Here is a 17,871-nt window from a genome sequence, read left to right as displayed (position 1 = left end):
CATTCACTGGCATGTTAAAACCAGCTGTTATCTCTCCTGAGTTACCTGCCTGGCTATGGTCAACAATCTTTTCTGTGGTTCTGGATATTCTTGAAAGTCTGATGAGAGTTATGGACTCTCTCTTCAGCACACACCCTACACACAAGATCTTACATACAATTGGAGGTTTGCAGCCTCTCCTAAGGCCAGGCTCCAGGCCCCCAGGGTGAGAATTCTTGAGTTAGAGATAACATTGTCCTTCCCCATCTTCTAAGTCTTCCTCAGTTTCTCCCATGGCCAGCTCCTTCTCAACGTTTGAGCCTTAGCTCAAACACCTCCTCTGAGAGGCCTCTCTGACCACCCATTGTAAGGTAGCTGTGCTCCCTCTCCTAGCGCTATGGTCGCTTTTTTCTCTTTTATTTTCCCTAGAGGGCTTGTCACTCTCTGAAAATGGTCTGGTTCATTCATCAGTTCATTTGTGTATTGTCTGACTCCTCCAATAGAATATAAGGTCGAGAGCAGTCTCCCCAGCGCCTTGAATAGGCAGTGTCTGATTAACCACAAAAAACCAAACACCAAAAAACAACCACCACAACCTGTCAATTCCAACTCATAGCAAACCTATACGACTGAGCAGAACTGCCCCATACGGTTTCCAAGGAGCGGCTGGTGGATTCAAATATGCCTAGCTTCTGCTTAGCAACCATAGCTCTTAACCGCTGAGCCACCAAGGAGGCTCTTGGTCAGGGTTTGTTGAAATGAAGGAGTGGATTCCCTCAATCTCCGTCTCCTAGAGGTTTCAGTGGGAGGAGCCAGGTGAGACGGCAGCCCTGCCGTCAGTGACCTCGGGCAAGCGCCATCTCTGCGTGCCCCCCACTCGGTGCCTGTTGCGGGCCGTGCCCTCTGGCGCCGCCAGGGCGGAAGCTTCGGGGCCGGAACGGACGCGCCCGGCACACTGGTTGCTGGGGGGCAGCTTAGCGGGCCGGACCGCAGCGGCAGCCCACGGTGGGGGCGGGTCGGGCCGGACCGGTGTCCCAGGCCGCGGCATGGCTGGGCGGCGGGTGAATGTGAATGTGGGCGTGCTGGGCCATATCGACAGCGGCAAGACGGCGCTAGCTCGGGCGCTGAGCACCACCGCCTCCACCGCCGCCTTCGACAAGCAGCCGCAGAGCCGCGAGCGCGGCATCACGCTCGACCTGGGCTTCTCCTGCTTCTCCGTGCCCCTGCCCGCGCGCCTGCGGTCGGCGCTGCCCGCGTCCGAGGCAGCGTCCGAGGCTGGGCCCGAGCCCGCGGAGCCGCAGCTCCAGGTCACGCTGGTCGACTGCCCCGGGCACGCCTCCCTCATACGGACCATCATTGGCGGTGAGCGCGGGTCGGGGCGCGAGCCGGGCCCAGGGGCGTTGGGTGAGCAGCGGGCTCTGTGTCCGAACTCCGAAGAGCCGCTGCTGGGCAAGGGGGATCGCCCCACTTCTCAGGTGGGGCAAATGAGCTCTCGAGAGGCGAACACGACCCGCCTAAGGCCTCGCAGCAGTGGTGGCTTTGGGATTCGAACTCACAGCTGGCTGACTGGAAAGCTTTTCCCACCCAGCAACAACCGAGCAGGAAGGTGCTTTAAGGGGGAAAAAAAAGTGTTTTGTTGCTTTCACAAAATGTGTTTGTAATACACGAACAAGTTATGAACATTGAAAGGCTACAAAAAGGATATATGTAAAAAGTCTAAAAAAAGAAGTCTTCACTCACGCGTCCTTTGGTGTCCTGGTTCCTGTCTCCAGAGTCAGCTAACCACTGTTCCCAGTTTCTTGTGTATCATTTAAGAAGAAGTCCATACAAAGAAAAAGCATACCTGTGTATATGTAATCGCCCCCTTTGTCTCTTTCTCTCTCTCTCTCTTTCTTTCTTTTTTTTTTTTTTTTTACAAAATGGTAACACCATATACATTATTTCACTAACCACTGTGTCTAGGAGAGTGTTCCATGTCTGTACATGTGAAGGTCCCATAAAATTCCATTGGACACTTGTACCAGAGTTTTCTTAACTAATCCTTTGATGATGTACATTTATGTCTTTTTTAGTTTTTGCAAGAATCCGTAGTGGTGCAGTGGTTAAGAGCTCTGTTGCTAACCAGAAGGTTAGCTGTTCGAACCCACCAGCCGCTCCTTGGGAGAAAGATGTGGCAGTCTGCTTCCATAAGATTTACAGCCTTGGAAACCTTGTGGGGCAGTTCTACTGTGTCTTATGGGGTCACTATGAGTCGGAATCAACTTGCTGCAGTGGGTTTTTTTTTTTTTTTAGTTTTTGCTAACAATACTGCAGTGTATATTCCAGAATAGAAGTCTTTGGTGTGTTTTATAGGGTAAGCTCCTAAAACGAACTTGCCAGGGCAAAGGACATGTGTGTTTGCAGTCATGATGGGTACTGCCAAAGTGCCCTCCTAAGATGTTGTACCGTTTAATTAATTTTTAATTATTCAGGTAATACACGAATACGTTCTGCTTGTGAGAAAAGAGAACATTTCAAATAAGGCAAATATCCCCTTAACCTTCTGGGTGCCCTTTCCTAATTCTGGACCCCTCCCCATCTCTCTGGAGGAAACCACTGTTATCCCTGTGTGGAATGCTTTTCCAGACCCATTTAACTACACTTAAATCTATGGACAGGGCTTTAACACTCTTAGGGGAGTTTTTTCTTAGGGGGAAAAAAAAAAGGATACAATAATACATGCACAAGGGACAAAAGTGCATAGCCGAAAGAAGTATTCATCTCACTGCTGACCCCTAGAACCTGGTTACCTTCCTTGTTCCCAGTTTCTTATATTTCCTCCCAATGATATTTGATGCACCTATAGGCACATATGGGAGTGTATATTGGGCAGATGATTTTGTTAGCCTGGTGACGATGGCCTCATTGGTCAGTTTGACATTCAGCATCCCGGCTCTAGTGATGAGTTTATTAAGTACTTTCATCTTTGTTACCTCCCACCTGTTCCATGCTGGAAGCAGTTCAGGCTCATTTCCCCCATTTTTCAGTAGAGGGAATGGAGGCTTAGAAAGGTGAAGGGACTTACCCAAGGTCACACTGCTTAGTCTCCACTCAATCCATGTTTCAATCATCAGATGAATATTAAAGGGCACATGATACATTTTACCCTCTCCTGCTCCCCTTACAACTGAATTCTATTTGGTCACATTCAAATGCATTTTAGGATATGTACTCTGAACCAGTTTAGGTTGGAGGTAGAAAGGACAGATTAACAATAAGAAGACAAATTATTAGCCTTTTCTATTAAATGGTACAGGTGGGTGGTAAAGGACGTACTTTTGGAGTCATACAGAACTGGGCTTGGCCTGGCTTTGTCTCTTATGAGCTGTGTGACCTTTGAGCCTAATTCTGGACCTTCTACACACTGGCAGATAATAGTAATAAGCTATTTATTGGCTTGGTTTTCTTGCATGTTTGCCACTTCCCATGCAAACCCTGCAAGGAATGTGGTGGTAATCATTGAATAGTCGAGGCAAGCAAGGCTAGGTGTCTTGCCCAGAGTCACACAGCTAGTAAGTGGCACAGCCAGGCCTGCCTGGTTCCAAAGCTGGACGCGTTCCCACTCATCTCTAAGTCACTTTATTACACTTCCCCTGCAAGCCCCATTCCAATCTATACAATTTTAGAGAATCTCTTCCTATGACAAAAATGTTCCAATGCCAGCCTGATCCTGTATAGCCAAGTTATAACACCCCAAAGAATTTGGCAGGTCCTTGATTTAGACTATAAAACTGGAGAAGAAGAGAAGAGGAATTTTTCTCTTGTGTGTACTTTGTTACTCTTCTTTCTTATTTTCTTACTTCCTGAGTGAGGAGACGTTTTTTATCTTCTTACTAGGCATTAAGTGGCCTGTGCGTATTGGTATGGCGAGACCAAGGCTACTTATATCCTTCCTTAAATAGATCAGAATCTCACTTTCCTTTTCAGGGAAATGAGAAGAAAAGTTGACTGTTTTTCTTTTGAGGCGCAGGGTCTCCCAGGTGAGGGTTAGGCGTGTTGTTGGGAACCGGAGTCCATGCAACAACCCTACTTTTAAAATGTTCATCGGATCTCGTCAGCCCTCTGCTTAGAGACTTCCCAGCGGCTTCCCATTAAGCTTAGAGTAAAACCCAGCCTCCTTGTTATAGCTGTAGGACCCTGCACCGTCAGACCTCCATCTTCCTCTTGGAGCCTCATCTACTGCTGCGCTACCCGCTCTTGACCTTCAGTCACACTGGCCCCTTTCTCCTCCTTGAATGTGCCAAGCAGCTGTTCTCTTCAGGATTTTTATACCTGCTGTTTCCTCTGGGAAGGAGCTCTGGCTCCTTGTTGCCATTTAAGTCTCAGCTGGAATGTAACCTCCTCAGAGAGACCTTCCCTGAGCTACCTAAGTTGTGTTCCCAGCTCTTTCCCCTCACACTTTCTCATGCCCCTGTTGTACTTCCTTTGTAGCCCTTCTCACTGGTTGACACTGTCTGTGTTTACTTGTTGGTTGTTTCTGTCCTCTGCCAGAGGGTGAGCTCCCTGAGAGCAGAGCAGGAGCCCCATCTGTCTTAGTCACCAGTATGTTCTCTGTGCTTGGAGCAGAGCCCGGTGCATGGTAGGCATGCAGTAGATTCCAAATGCATGAACACTGTGTGCCTGCTCTTGGGCTGGCCAGCTGCAGTGAGCAGAGAACCTTTTTCCTGGGCTAATGGACAGAACACAGCATAGGGCTTGGCGTGCAGTTAGCACATAACGCACATTGGTTCTTTCCCTCCTCTCTAGGGTCCTACAGCAGAGCCTGGGAGAGAGCACTGCACTATGTGCAAAGTAATCTGGTAGAGCCCTTTGCCCATAGGGCAGAAGTAGGAATACACACTTTGCTGGGGGTTGAGGTGTAAGGTATGATGGAGAAGAAGAGCTTTGCTAGTAGAGGGAGCTGCTTGTGCAGGGCTCTGAGGTTTTGTTTGTTTAGAGTTGGAGAGATCCCAGCATTTAGGCATGGCTAAGACAAGCATGCTGTGTGGGGAGGTGTGTGGAAGATGAAGGTAGGGGGCTTGGCATGGTCAGGTCCTGCCGAGTGGTGAGTACTGGGCTTTGATAGGCTCTTAGTGTAGATTTTCTCCTAAGGGCCAAGGAACTCCTTGGAAGTTTTTTTTTTTTTTTTTTAAATATTTTATTGTGATTTAGGTGGAAGTTTACGTAGTAGATTGGGTCCCCGTTTAATAATTTTGTGCAAATTGTTCTGTGACATTGGTTACAGTTTTCACAATGTGTCAGCATTCTCATTATTTTCATTCTGTTTGTTCTGTTTCCATTGATCTAATTTCCCTTTCCCTCCTTGCCTTTTCATCTTTGCTTTTGGGTATATGTTGACCATTTGGTCTTATATATAGTAGTTGATTGTTTAAGGGAGCACATTACGCAAGGGTGATATTGTTTGTTTTATAAGCTAATCTATTATTCGGCTGAAAGGTGACCTCCAGGAGTAGCTTCACTTCCAAGTTCAAAGGGCTTATTAGGTCAATAGTCTTGGGGGTTCTTTTAGTCTCTATGGGTCCAGTAAGTTTGTCCTTTTTTAGGAATTTGAATTTTGTTCTACATTTTTATCCCATTCTGTTTGCGACCTTCTATTGTGTCCCTAGTCAGAACAGGTAGTGGTAGCTGGGCACCGTCTAGTTCTTCTGGTCTCAGATTAGAAGACACCATGGTTCCTGTGGGCTATTATAGTCCTATGGACTTGTTTCTTCTTTGAGTCTTTGGTTTCCTGCATTCTCTTTTGCTCTAGACAAGTAGAGACCAATGGCCATTCGCAAGCTTTTAAGGCCTCAGACACTACTCACCAAATCCTTGAAAGGTTTTAAAAGCAGGTTTGTGACATTATCAGGCCCAAACATTAGAAAGATGCGAGATGGCCTGGGCAGCGACTCCCACCAGACATACCTGTACCTAGGGTCCTTGGAAGACTGGGCTCTCGTTAGAGTTCTTGGCTCATTGTAAATTGTTTAGGCTCTTTGCTGAATACGTTATCCCTGGTAGAAGTAAATGATGGTCTGAATTCCATGATGGTATCTCTGAAGTTTAATGTATCTTAAATTAAAGCTGGCTCTCTGTGTAATTCTTTTGCCACCCCCAGAATATTTCCACAAAAAAGAGAATCCTTTCTTAACTTGGAGAACATTGGATTTCATCTCTGTTGAGTCCATGTGGCCATAGATAAAATTCCCAAACGGTGCTGTGGGGTTAATGGTGATAATAATACATGCTATACTATGCTGTATATGTATTTTTTTTTTATTTAACTCTTATAGCAATTCTGTGTAAGAGGTGATATTCCCATTTTACAGATGAAGAAACAGAGGCTCAAGAGGTTAGGGAACACAGTTAATAAGTGTCAGAGCTAGGTTTGAGCCCAAGTTGGTCTGACTACATAGCCCATACTCTGGCCTTTTCCATGTGAATGAAAAAGTGTACCCGTCCACTCCAGCCCCGTAGAGTTGTGTTTCAGGGCAGTATTTTTCTCTCCAATCCATTTTAGAGTATAAATCTTTCAGGGTTAGAACTTCAAAAAGATTCAGTAATGTATGCTTTAAAGACTTGAGTGGGGGTGAGGGACTTCGAATCATCCTCAATCTAACTCTGGCAGGAAGGAGGAGGGCTGAAAAATGTTGGTATCTTGGCTTGGCAATTTATAGTTCTTTGGTGGCTGCTAGATTAACAGTGTATTGTCTCCTGGTTTTTTGTTCTCATTGTTAATGAAGAGTAGCTCTTCTGCCACAACTTGCTTCCCATCATCTCTTGCCTCCTGTACCCACCATTTAAGCAGTGCCTCCTGCTTGGCGTGGACCCCATTTGGGCAGCCCTGCCCAGAACTGACGAGAGCTGTTGAAGTCCTGTGGGTCTGACTTTGGGTGACTCTTGTTGGAGCAAAAACAACAAAGAGTCCAGGAGATTTTTGTCTCTGTAGCCTGGAAGAGATCATTGTTTTTGAAACTTAAGCTACTTTGCTTTTTCGGTTTTTCCAGCTTTCAGCGCTTTTGGTGCTGATGTGGAGAAAGCCCTTTCCTCCTTGGGCTAGTTTATTATGAATGGCACCTTTGGTCTTGCAGTCTGAGATGCTCTGGGACTCATGACACAGGGTGCTCATGTGTGTGAGTGAATGTGTGTTTTTAACCAGACTGTTACATTACCTTTAGACATCTGCACATATGCCTACAAAGCAGCAGGGTTCGAGCAGAAATAAATTGCAGGCCACGCAGGCCTCAGTGGCCGTGGCAAGGAGTTTGAGTTTCATTCTAATACCCCCTCCTCCAGAAAAAAGGCTTGATTTTCTTTGTCCCTCATCTGTTTATGAGACTCTCTGTAGGAATACATTATGTTTAATTATGGTAGTCAGATATGTTTGCCCTAAAATCCTGAGGCATATTTGAAGGAGTTGATATAAGTGGAAATGCTTCCCTGACCTTAATGTCTTTAGCTCCCAGGATCTGTCAGGCCTTAGTTCTCCATTGTTGTGTGCCCACTCAGGGAGAGCTGCCTCTTTGGTCTTCTTCATTAGAGGTTACACACTGTAACTGAAAGACTCTATTCTTCCCGGACCACTTCTGCGATGTCTTCTACCATCGAATGAATCTCTCTCTCTCTTTTTTAAAATAACATTTTATTGTGATTTGGTGAAAGTTTACGCGGCAAATTAGGTTCCCATTTGACAATTTCTACACAAGTTGTTCAGTGACATTAGTTACATTTTTCACAGTATGTCAACATTCTCAGTAATTACGTTCTGATTGTTCCATTTCTAGTACTCTAGTTTCCCTGCCCCCCTTGTCTTCTCATCTTTGCTTTAGAGTAATTGTTGACCTTTTGGAGCCCTGAACTCATGGGTATTATCCTTTACAGGTTTCCCCCACTATCTGAAAGAGTGTTCCTGTGAAACCTTTCATAAGCCAAAGTGGTGTAAAGAGAAGCAGCAATTATCATTAATTTATATGGTAAAAATTTGTGAGCATTCCCAGGTCCAAAAAATAATATACCGTATCATACCAAATAACACATAAAACCTAAAATAACACTAACACATTGTAAAAGCAGGAATGCTGAGTGTAGTTCCCAGAGAAGGAGCTTCATGATGCCACTCCTGCTGCTCCGGTTGTGCACTGCCTCTTTAACAGCTAGCTGCAAAATAAACGAAGAATGCTATTTCTGCTTTTCACCCTTTTTCATAAAAGCAAAAATCCTCTTTGGATTTCTTTTGGTCAGTGAAAACAGGTACTAATGTTGTTGTTGTTAGGTGCCACTGAGTTTGTTCCGACTCATAGCGACCCTACGTACAACAGAACGAAACACTGCCTGATCCTGTGCCATCCTCACAATTGTAGTTATGCTTGAGCCCATTGCTGCAGCCAATGTGTTAGTCTATCTTGTCGAGGGTCTTCCTCTTTTTGGCTCACCGTCTACTTTACCAAGCATCATGTCCTTCTCCAGGGACTGGTCCCTCTTGATAACGTGTCCACAGTGAGACAAGTCTTGCCATCCTCACTCCTAAGGAGCATTCTGGCTGTACTTCTTCCAAGACGAATTTGTTCATTCTTCTGGCAGTCCATGGTATATTCACTATGCTTTGCCAACACCATAATTCAAAGGTGTCAACTCTTCTCCTATCTTTCTTGTTCATTGTCCAGCTTTCACATGCATATGAGATGATTGAAAACACCATGGCTTGGGTCTGTTGCACCTTAGTCCTTAAAGTGACATCTTTGCTCTTTAACACTTTAAAGAGGTCTTTTGCAGCAAATTTCTTGACTGCTGCTTCCATGGGTATTGATTGTGGAGCCAAGTGAAATGAAATCCTTGAAAGCTTCAATCTTATCTCTGTTTATCATGATGTTGCTTGTTGGTCCAGTTGTGATGATTTTTGTTTTCTTTATGTTGAGGTGTAATACATCCTGAAGGGCTGTGGTCTTTGATCTTCGTCAGTAAGTGCTTCAAGTCCTCTTACACTTTCAGCAGGCAAGGTTGTGTCATCTGCATATTGCAGGTTGTTAATGAATCTTCTTTCAATCTTGATGCCACATTCTTCTTCATATAGTCTAGCTTTTCGGATTACTACTGTAGGTCTTTCATAAAAGTGAAGTGGCATAAAGCAAACTTTTGAAAAGCGAGGGATACCTGTATTTTGTGTGCCAATCTGTTATTTCGCTAAAAGGTAACCTCAGGAATAGTTTTGGTTCAAGGTTTAAAGAGTGTCTGGGGGCCATAGTCTCAGGGAGTCTTCTGGTCCCATCTGGTCCAGTAAGTCTGGACTTTTTAAGAATTTGAGTTCTGTTCTGCATTTTTCTCACATTCCATCAGGGTCCATCTGTTGTAGCCCTGATCAGAACAGTTGATAGGGTGGTGGTAGCCAGGCACCATCAAGTTCTTCTGGTCTCAGGGTAGATAAGGCTGTGGCTTGTGTAGGCTATTAGCTCTGTAGACTAGTTTCTTCTCTGAGACTTTGGTTTCCTTGTTATTTTTCTTTTGCTCCTAATGAGTAGAGACCTATTGTAGTATCTTAGATGGCTGCTTGCTAGCTTTTAAGACCCCAGACACTATTCACCTCACTAGGATGTAGAATGTGAACTTTGTGGTGCCAGTTGACTGAGTTGTCCCATGAGACTAAGGATCTAAGCCTTCAAACCCAGAAAACCATTCTTGCAAGGTATTTGGTTATGTCTGAGAAATATTTGTAACTGTGTCCTCTATGAATATATACGCATGCACATACGTATCTATACGTACACGTACATACAAATATATAGATACTTCTATCTGTGCACACTTATGGACTCATCTGTACCTACCCATACACATATATGTTCATACACCTACTTATGTGACTACTATACACTCATATTTTGGTTATTGTTGATGTTGTTGCCAAATTTTACATCATATTCTTCGGCACAAACATCCTTTTCTCTTGTACAGTTCTTAGTGGCATCGTTTACTTTGGTCAAGCTGTGCTTGTTACATCCACATTCTGTGCTACTTTTTCTATCAAAGTGAATCCCCCTCCTCTCCCGCCCATCCCTGGTAACCAGTAACGAACCTTGGTCTCTGTATATATGATACTGGAGTCTCTTGCGTTGCCTTGCTTCAAAGCCTCTTTATGTCCAAGAGGAGTCGACCTCAATTGATTCAAAGTGTGCCTTTCTTTATTCAAAAACAAGTTTTTCTGTTTTGTTTGGTACCTTATCACACTCTGATCCCTACCTGATTTCCTTCCAAGTTGGAGTGCCTTTAGCTGTCTCCAGGAGACTCTAAAGTTGAGCTTTGTCTGCGGCACTTTTCTCCTGGCGCTGGACAGCGGGTGACTTTGCTTTGGTTTGGGTGACAGTGTGGGAGTAGCACAACATCAGAGACGCAGCCTTGAGTTTAAATTAATGCAGAATATTTGAGCAGGAACCAACAGGAAAGAAAAATGGAAGCAGGTAGTCATATTTCATTCTGTTGGGGTACATTTTTCTTCTCATGGGGCTTGCCCTTGAGAACAAAACATATCAAATGTTAAATCAAAGAATATTTTTGTAGTCATGCTAGGAATCGAAAATAACGCAAAGATTTTGCCTTCTTGAGGCAAATATTTTGCTGGAAGGTTATAATGAAAGTCAGAAGGAAATCATAGCCACAGCTTTTAGTAAAGCTGTAATCATTTAAAATTAATTGCTTTTAAACTTTTCACTTAGCATCTCCTTTGTTTTCTATCAGCATGTCTCTTGGGTTTTTCTTTAAAGTCACTCCATCCACGTTGGAATAAGATTTGGGCAGGCATCCCAGGAAACAACCCATAAATTAAGACCTAAGCTATATTCCCCTCTCTGCTTTTCTTTTGTTTTTATGGAGCCTCAGCCAGGCTGAGGTTGAGACAGTCTTGCCTGGAAGCTTGAGTCTGTGTTCCCTTTTCCCAGAGAGGGCTTGGATATGATGCAGAAGACTTTGGTGTCTGCAGCTCTGGTACTCTGGGTGTCCTGGAGGCCCCAGTCCTGGTGAAGGCTGGTTTCCATGTCTGTCATTCCCATTAGCCTGGAAGCATTGTAGGGGCAGAGACAAATGTCTGCATTAATCTCTGTATCTCTAGGGCCCACACAAGGCCTGGCACATAGTAGGTTTACAGTAATTTAAAAAAAAACATTTTTATTGACATATAATTCACGTACCATAAAGTTTGCCCATTTAAAGTGTACAAGTCATTGTTTTTTAGTGTATTCAGAGTCGTGTAGCCATTGCTGCAGTCTAAACTTAGAATATTTTCATTACCCTAAAAAGAAATCCCATACCCAACAGCAGTCATTCCTCATCTCCCCCTACCCCCAGCCTTAGGCAACCACTAATCTACTTTCTGTCTGTATAGATTTGCCTGTTCTGGACATTTCATGTAAGTGAAATCATACTTTATATGGTCCTTTGCAACTGGCTTCTTTCACTTAGCATAATGTTTTTAAGACTCATCCATGTTGTAGCATGTACCAGTACTTCATTTCCTGAATAGTATTCCATTGTATGGAGAGACCACATTTTTACTGTCCATTGTTTATTATCAGTTGGTGGGTGTTGAATTGTTTCCACTTTTGGCTATTATGAATAATTCAGCTATGAAAATTTGTGTACAAGTCTTCCTGTAAACATATGTTTTTAATTCTCTTGGGTATATACCTAGGAGTGGAATTGCTGGGTTCTATGGTAACTCTATGTTTAACCGTTTGAGGTACTGCCAGACTGTTTTCCAGAGTGGCTGCACCGTTTTATATTCCCACCAGTAGCAATGTATGAGGGCTCTAATTTTCCCACATTCTCACCAACACTTGTTATTGTCTGTCTTATTGATTATAGTCATCCTAGTAGGTGTGAAGGAGTCCCTGGGTGGCGCAAACAGTTAAGCACTTGACTACTTGCCCGACAGCTTGAACTTACTCACAGGCACCTCAGAAGACAGGCCTGGCTGTCAAGGTGACAGCCTTGAAAATCCTACGGAGCCATTCTACTCTGCACACATGGGGTTGCCATGAGGTGAAATCGATTCCATGGCAGCTAACAACAGCAACAACAGGAGTGTTAAGTGCTGTCTTAGTGTAGTTTTGATTTACATTTCCCTGATGGCTGGTGATGTTGTGCATCTTTTCATGTCCTTGTTGGTTATTTGTATTTCTTCTTTGGATACATGTCTTTTCAAGTTCTTTTACTATTTTTAATTGGGTTGTTTATCTTTTTGTTATTGAGTTATAGGAGTTCTTTATATATTCTGGATACTAGACCTCTATCAGGTGTATAATTTTCAAGTATTTTCTCCCCTTCTGTGGGTTGCCTTTGCTCAATAATATTTGCTATTAAATAAGTGAGTAAATGAATATGTATTAAATAAATGAATACATGTTCATTTATTTAGCAGCCTTTGCTTAGGAACTTGGTCCTCAGCCTTAGCCCAGGATTAAATTTGCCTAACACATTACCTGGGCTGCGGTAGGTGTGGAGTAAGTACCCTTTGCTTGTTTCTGGAAAACGTGTTAGGGTCCCTTCTGTTCTTGTCCTGGATCTGCCCATTTCTGTATTTCATGCCTGGGCAGGAGAGGAATTGTCCCAGCCTATTTGTTGCTTGGTTGGTGCAACTGCATTAGTGTCTTTTTCAGGGAAAAGAACTGGTGGCCCACGAGCGGTGTCTGGCCTGCAGATATGTTTTGTTTGGACCATATAGTGTTTAAAAATGTTTTGAAATTCATTGCCAGCATTTAAAAATCAGGAGATTTTACATAAAAACTCATATTCCTGGCCTCTCTGGAAACGTGAGAAGGTTTGTATGCACATGGAGCCCTACTCTGCAGGCAGCCCTTAGCTGGCCTGAGTGGTCTGGGCCCCTTGGAAGTAACTGTGCCCTCCAGGTGGTAGCCCTGTGGTACGTGCCTGGCCCCTGTAGACAACTGAGTTTGTAGACCCTGTGTAGAGGGCTTTGGGAACCGGTGTGGTGGGAGAGGATCAGGTGGTACTGCTCTTGGTACTTTCATCCATTTATTCAGAGAGTCTATACAAGTATATTGAGCAGCTTTGTTTTGGATGTGAGGTCAGATACAACTGACGTGCCTGTCCTTAAAGAGCTCACAGTCCAGAATGGTGGTGGTGGGGCCAGTGCAAGCAGGCAGTTAAGATAAGATGCAGAGTTGTGGGGCTTTGATAAAGAGGAGCACAGAGACATGCGTGCCTGGGACAGGTGGGATGTGGGGGGCGCCCCACAGGAGGGGACACTGAGCTGAGTTTTAAAGGATGAGCTGGAGATTCCTAGGCAGACAAAAGGGGATGGCAGAGCAGACACTGGGAATAGCTGAGCAGAGTCCAGAAGTCCAGAGGTGTGAGAGTGTGCTGGGGGGTGGTGGGGGTGCAGAGACAGGAGCTGTGGTGTGCAGGACTTAGAGCGAGGAACCTGAATGGAGGTTAGAAGACTCAGTGAAGAGAAAAAGTAGCAAGTGCTATGTTTTGGGAAAGGAGGCCTGGAGTATGATGTCCATGGAGGAGTGCACAGGGCATGAGGTTGAGGGGCCAGAGTTCAGAGAGGCTTGGAGGCCTCTTGGGAGGAGGGTGCGTAGGCTTTAAGCCGGGCATACCCTCTGAGTCTGAGGGGAGGCTCGTGACTAGAGGACCCAGAGCTGATGTGAGGAGGCCTGGGGCCAGGCACGCCTCCCCATTCCTACTGCGGCTTTCAGCTCTGGCTGGAACGGGGAGGGAGAGCAGCCCCCCGGGCAGGACAGACCGTCAGGGGAGCAAATGTGATTGTGAGGCAGCTGTGGCTGTGTGAGCAGTGAGGCTGAGAAGCCTCTCAGAAGGCAGGAGGGAGGGAGTAGCCTTTTTGGAGCAAATCCTGTCAGCTGGACCCTGCTCTAGACCCTTGATGGACTTTGCCTCGCTTTACCCTCCCACCAGTCCCCGACGGAGGTGTTTGTATCCCCCTTCTACAGAGATAGAGTGAAAATCCGTGGGGTGAGGAGCTCGCTCTAGCCCACACAGTGAGTGAGTGCTGGAGCAGGGTAACCCCACTGATTGCAAGGGTGGCCTTTTCCCGGAGCTCGGTCCTCGACCTTAGGCCAGGCTGCTTTGGTAGAAAATGGTGGCTCCTGAGGAGCAGTTTATAAGTCAGATTGTCAAAAGTAGAGATCTCTGCTTCCATTCTCCCCTGGATTATTTGAGTTTTGTTTTTCACTAATTGGGTCTTTTATTTTCTTGTACTGTGCGATTAGGCTCCTGCTGCTTTGAAGTGGCCTTTGTTGGGCGGGCAAAGAGGGAGAGAGACTTAGCTAATGTGGGTGATCCCCTCTTGGCAGGAGAAAAAACAACTTTTGCTGTTGAGAAAGAAGTTGACTTTCCCTCTCTCCATATCTCTTGTGTTGTGATGATACCTGTCTTGTCTTGGGGCCTTCAGGAAGACTGAAATAATTTCCTTTGTCTCTAACCTACTTCCTAAGGATATTTATTTGGTGGCATGCACAGGTGCTACCTAAAGATAAACCTGACCTTTTTTTTCTTTTAAAATTAGTGCTTGAAATTTGCTAGCACTGACTGCTTGGCCTCAGGAACCTGCCCCGTCTGGCCTTGTGGCTTCATCCTGTACCCTCGGTTTGCTTGGGTTGCTTAAAGCTCTGGGAGGGCCAGCAGCTTGTCCTTGGTCACCTGGCATTGGGACTAGAGCTCAGCTTTCCCAGTTATGGTGCATGCTGCACTTTTAAAGAAAATAGCTCTGCTTTTGGTCAGTCCAGGTGAATTTTAGGACTTTCTGTCACTAATGGCAAAGCCCCTCGTGTGTCTTCTTAGTACTCCTTGACGGCCAGGGAACATTCAGAGATGATTTTCAGAACTTATGCTCTAGGGTAGAAAGACTTCGAAGAAGAAGGATTACCTTTCTTGAGTGCTTCCTGTTTGAAGAACACAGACAGATAGGCCACAGAGACTGGAAAGGGATGTGCTGGTGCTGCCAGTGCAAACATGTCAGCATTCAGCATGGTGAAGAGGGCTGACAGGCACTTTGGCTGCAAAAAACGGTGTTTAAAATATCCCGGCAGGGGCTTGATCAACACTGTCCAATAGGGCTCTCTGTGACAATGGAGCTGGTCTGTGTTGGGACTCTCCAGCACAGTAGCCTGAGCCATGGGTGGCTAATAAGCATTGATAGTGTGGCTAGTACAACTGAGAGACTAAAATTTTAAATTTTATGTTATTTACAAAATAGGCACATGTGGCTAATGGCTACCATATCTGATGGTGCAGGACTGGATGAACTGGGAAATGGGCTGGGTTGTCCATCTCTGCTGTAGATTACTGTGTGAGCTGTCACACCCTGTGTGTGGTTTGGTTACAAGAGACGTCATCTTCCTGAGGGATCCTGGCCTGGGATTCCAGGCCTTTCCCGGAGCTCTAGATCTGTATATCTAACAGCTTACTGTGCTGGTTTCCCGACCAGTGAGAACTATAGGCCCCTTAGACTCCACATCCCCTTAGATTCTACATCTCCAAGAGTCATAGCTTCCTTACTACCTGCTCCGTCCTAGTGAATGGTACCTCCTTCTCCCAAGTCAGAACCGTTGAAATGATCCTCAGCATCTTCTTTACCTTCTGTGCTGAGCGGGTCACCAAGTCTGGTCCCTTCTCCTGGTCTCTTATCTGCAGTTTTCTCTATCACCATAGCTACCATCTCAGGGCGGGCCTCCGTTAGCTTCTGACTGGATGAGGACAACATCCCTTACATACTCTCCCTGATTCGAGCCCCCCTCTTCAAACTGTCCTCCACTCCGTAGCCAAGAACTCTTTCTAAATGACTAATATAATCATTTTACTTCTTCATTTGCTCTCCATTGGTGCAAGGGCTGCGTTCCTTAGCATGGCTGACAGAGCTCTTCCTGACGGAGCCTCTGTCGATGTGTCCTCAGGACTCCAGGCTTAATGAACTACCTGCAGGTCCTGGACAGACAGAACGTGCTCTCCCACACTGTGGAGCTTGCCGCACACAGTGAGAGCCTCAGCAGACCTGTTGTTTTAGAGAAGCAGTTTTCAGACATCCTTCACCGGGTTGATTTTGAGTGAACAGGGTGACCTTTCCAGGAATATTTAAAAGCTGTAACATAGATCCCATTCATTTCTCTGGGAAGCCTCATTGTTCTCCTTCTCCAGGTGCCTAGGTGACCCTCATTTGAGAACCCATTACCCCTAGGATCTCATTTTCTCCCCATCTGTTGTTGTTTTCTGTTTACTGGATTATGTTATCCACTGGACTCCATCCCTTTGAGGGCAGGGGTCTGTTGTTATTGTACTCTGTCTCCCAGGACCCAGGACAGGGCCTGGCACAGAGTAGATGAATGAAGGAATGAATGAATGACAAGGTCACTTCCCACTGCCTGCAGCAGTTACCCACCTTCCTGTGGGGCTTTAAACAGCACCAAACAGAGTTCAGCAGTGGAGGAAGCCTGCCTTGAGGTTAGACAAGTTAATCTTTCAATGGAAATTCAATCCTTATATTTCATTTTCAGGCCACTTTGCGTAGCAAAGTAGTTTAACTAGTAGCAGATTTCTGCTGTGCTGATGGTTAATTTCATGCCCCACAGAGGGTCAGCACACTAATGCCAGGAACACGGTGACCTCAGTGGAGCTCACCGCACACGGTGAGAGCTCCAGCAGCCCCGTTGTTTTAGAGAGGCAGTTTTCAAACATCCTTCACTGGGTTGGTTTTGAGTTAACAGGGTGACCTTTCCAAGAACATTTTTAAAAGCTATAACATAGATCCCTCCCAGACCGTATATTTTCCTTTCTCTATGCAGTTCAAAGGGGCTGAGTTGTCTCATAGGTTTTTGCCAGTGATCTTCAGCTTGACCCTGGTTGTTTAAATCTGCCGGAGGAAATTTGAACAAACTTGTACTTTGGTAATTCTTCTGCCTCTGTGAACCTTTGACTTTTAAGGTTTCAGAGCCAGGGGCTGCATTGTCACACGATGTCCCTGCTGGGGCTTTCAAAGGGCATTGTCTAGTACGTCTGTTTTCACTTTGCTACTGGAGTTCTTTTGAGGAAGGGTATTAATTCAGACCTGATTCTTAGACAGGACGAGGACTTTTAAACTTGCCCCAGAGCTTGGAGACAGGGAAATGAGCGTAATGCAAGCCTGTGGCTGATGCCAGTGATTGTTCTTTTTTAAAAGGTAAAGGGAGAGGAGGTCCCAGATTAGGCTTTTTAGCTCTCCAGTGGGAGATGACAGCTCTACCACAGGTCTTTTTTGACAGCCTAGCAAAAGGAGGTCACTGTCTCTGATGATCAGGCTTTGGAGCTAGAGTTCCTCCTGGATGTAAAATTCTTGGAGTCTCAGGTTGTTATGATCCGGAGGCTAGAGGTGAACGTGGGGTCCCACATACCACTTGCATGGTATGAAACTTTCTGAAGGAAAAGGAAAGGTCCTGAGGCAAGAGAGCGGAGAGCTGATGCTGCTCCTGTCTTGGTCCTGCCCTGACATTTTCTTTTCTTTTCTTTTTTAATTGTACTTTAGATAAAGGTTTACAGAACAAATACTTTCTCATTAAACAGTTAGTACACATATTGTTTTATGACAATGGGTTACAGCACCATGACATGTCAACACTGTTGTTTCTCAACCTCGGGTTCCCTATTACCAGCTTTCCTGTCTCCTTCTGCCTTCTAGTCCTTGTCCCTGGACTGTTGTACCCCATTAGTCTCATTTTGTTTTATGGGGCTATCTAATCTTTGGCTACAGGGTGAACCTCAGAAATGAATTCATTACTGAGCTAAAAGGGTGTCCAGGGGCCATATTCTTGGAGTTTCTCCAGTTTCTGTCAGGCCAGTAAGTCTGGTCTTTTTTTTGTGAGTTGGAATTTTGTT

At 45.3% G+C, this 17,871-nt stretch overlaps 1 protein-coding gene across 1 annotated transcript in view; it reads left to right on the top strand.

Annotated features, from left to right (window-relative positions):
* Nucleotides 1-993: 993 nt before the first annotated feature.
* EEFSEC (eukaryotic elongation factor, selenocysteine-tRNA specific) overlaps nt 994-17,871 on the top strand; it is a 297,040-nt gene continuing 280,162 nt past the window's right edge. Inside the window, exon 1 of the mRNA XM_004368396.3 lies at nt 994-1,341. Within this exon, the coding sequence (XP_004368453.1) occupies nt 1,026-1,341 (316 nt within the window). The 5' untranslated portion in view covers nt 994-1,025. The remainder of the gene's footprint in view (nt 1,342-17,871) is intronic.

This window comes from Trichechus manatus, unplaced genomic scaffold, assembly GCF_000243295.1.
Source record: "Trichechus manatus latirostris isolate Lorelei unplaced genomic scaffold, TriManLat1.0 scaffold00001, whole genome shotgun sequence".
In the NCBI taxonomy this organism is placed as follows: domain Eukaryota; kingdom Metazoa; phylum Chordata; class Mammalia; order Sirenia; family Trichechidae; genus Trichechus; species Trichechus manatus.
The sequence above is the reverse complement of the archived record's forward strand: the minus strand, read 5'-3'. Positions and strand labels throughout refer to the sequence as shown.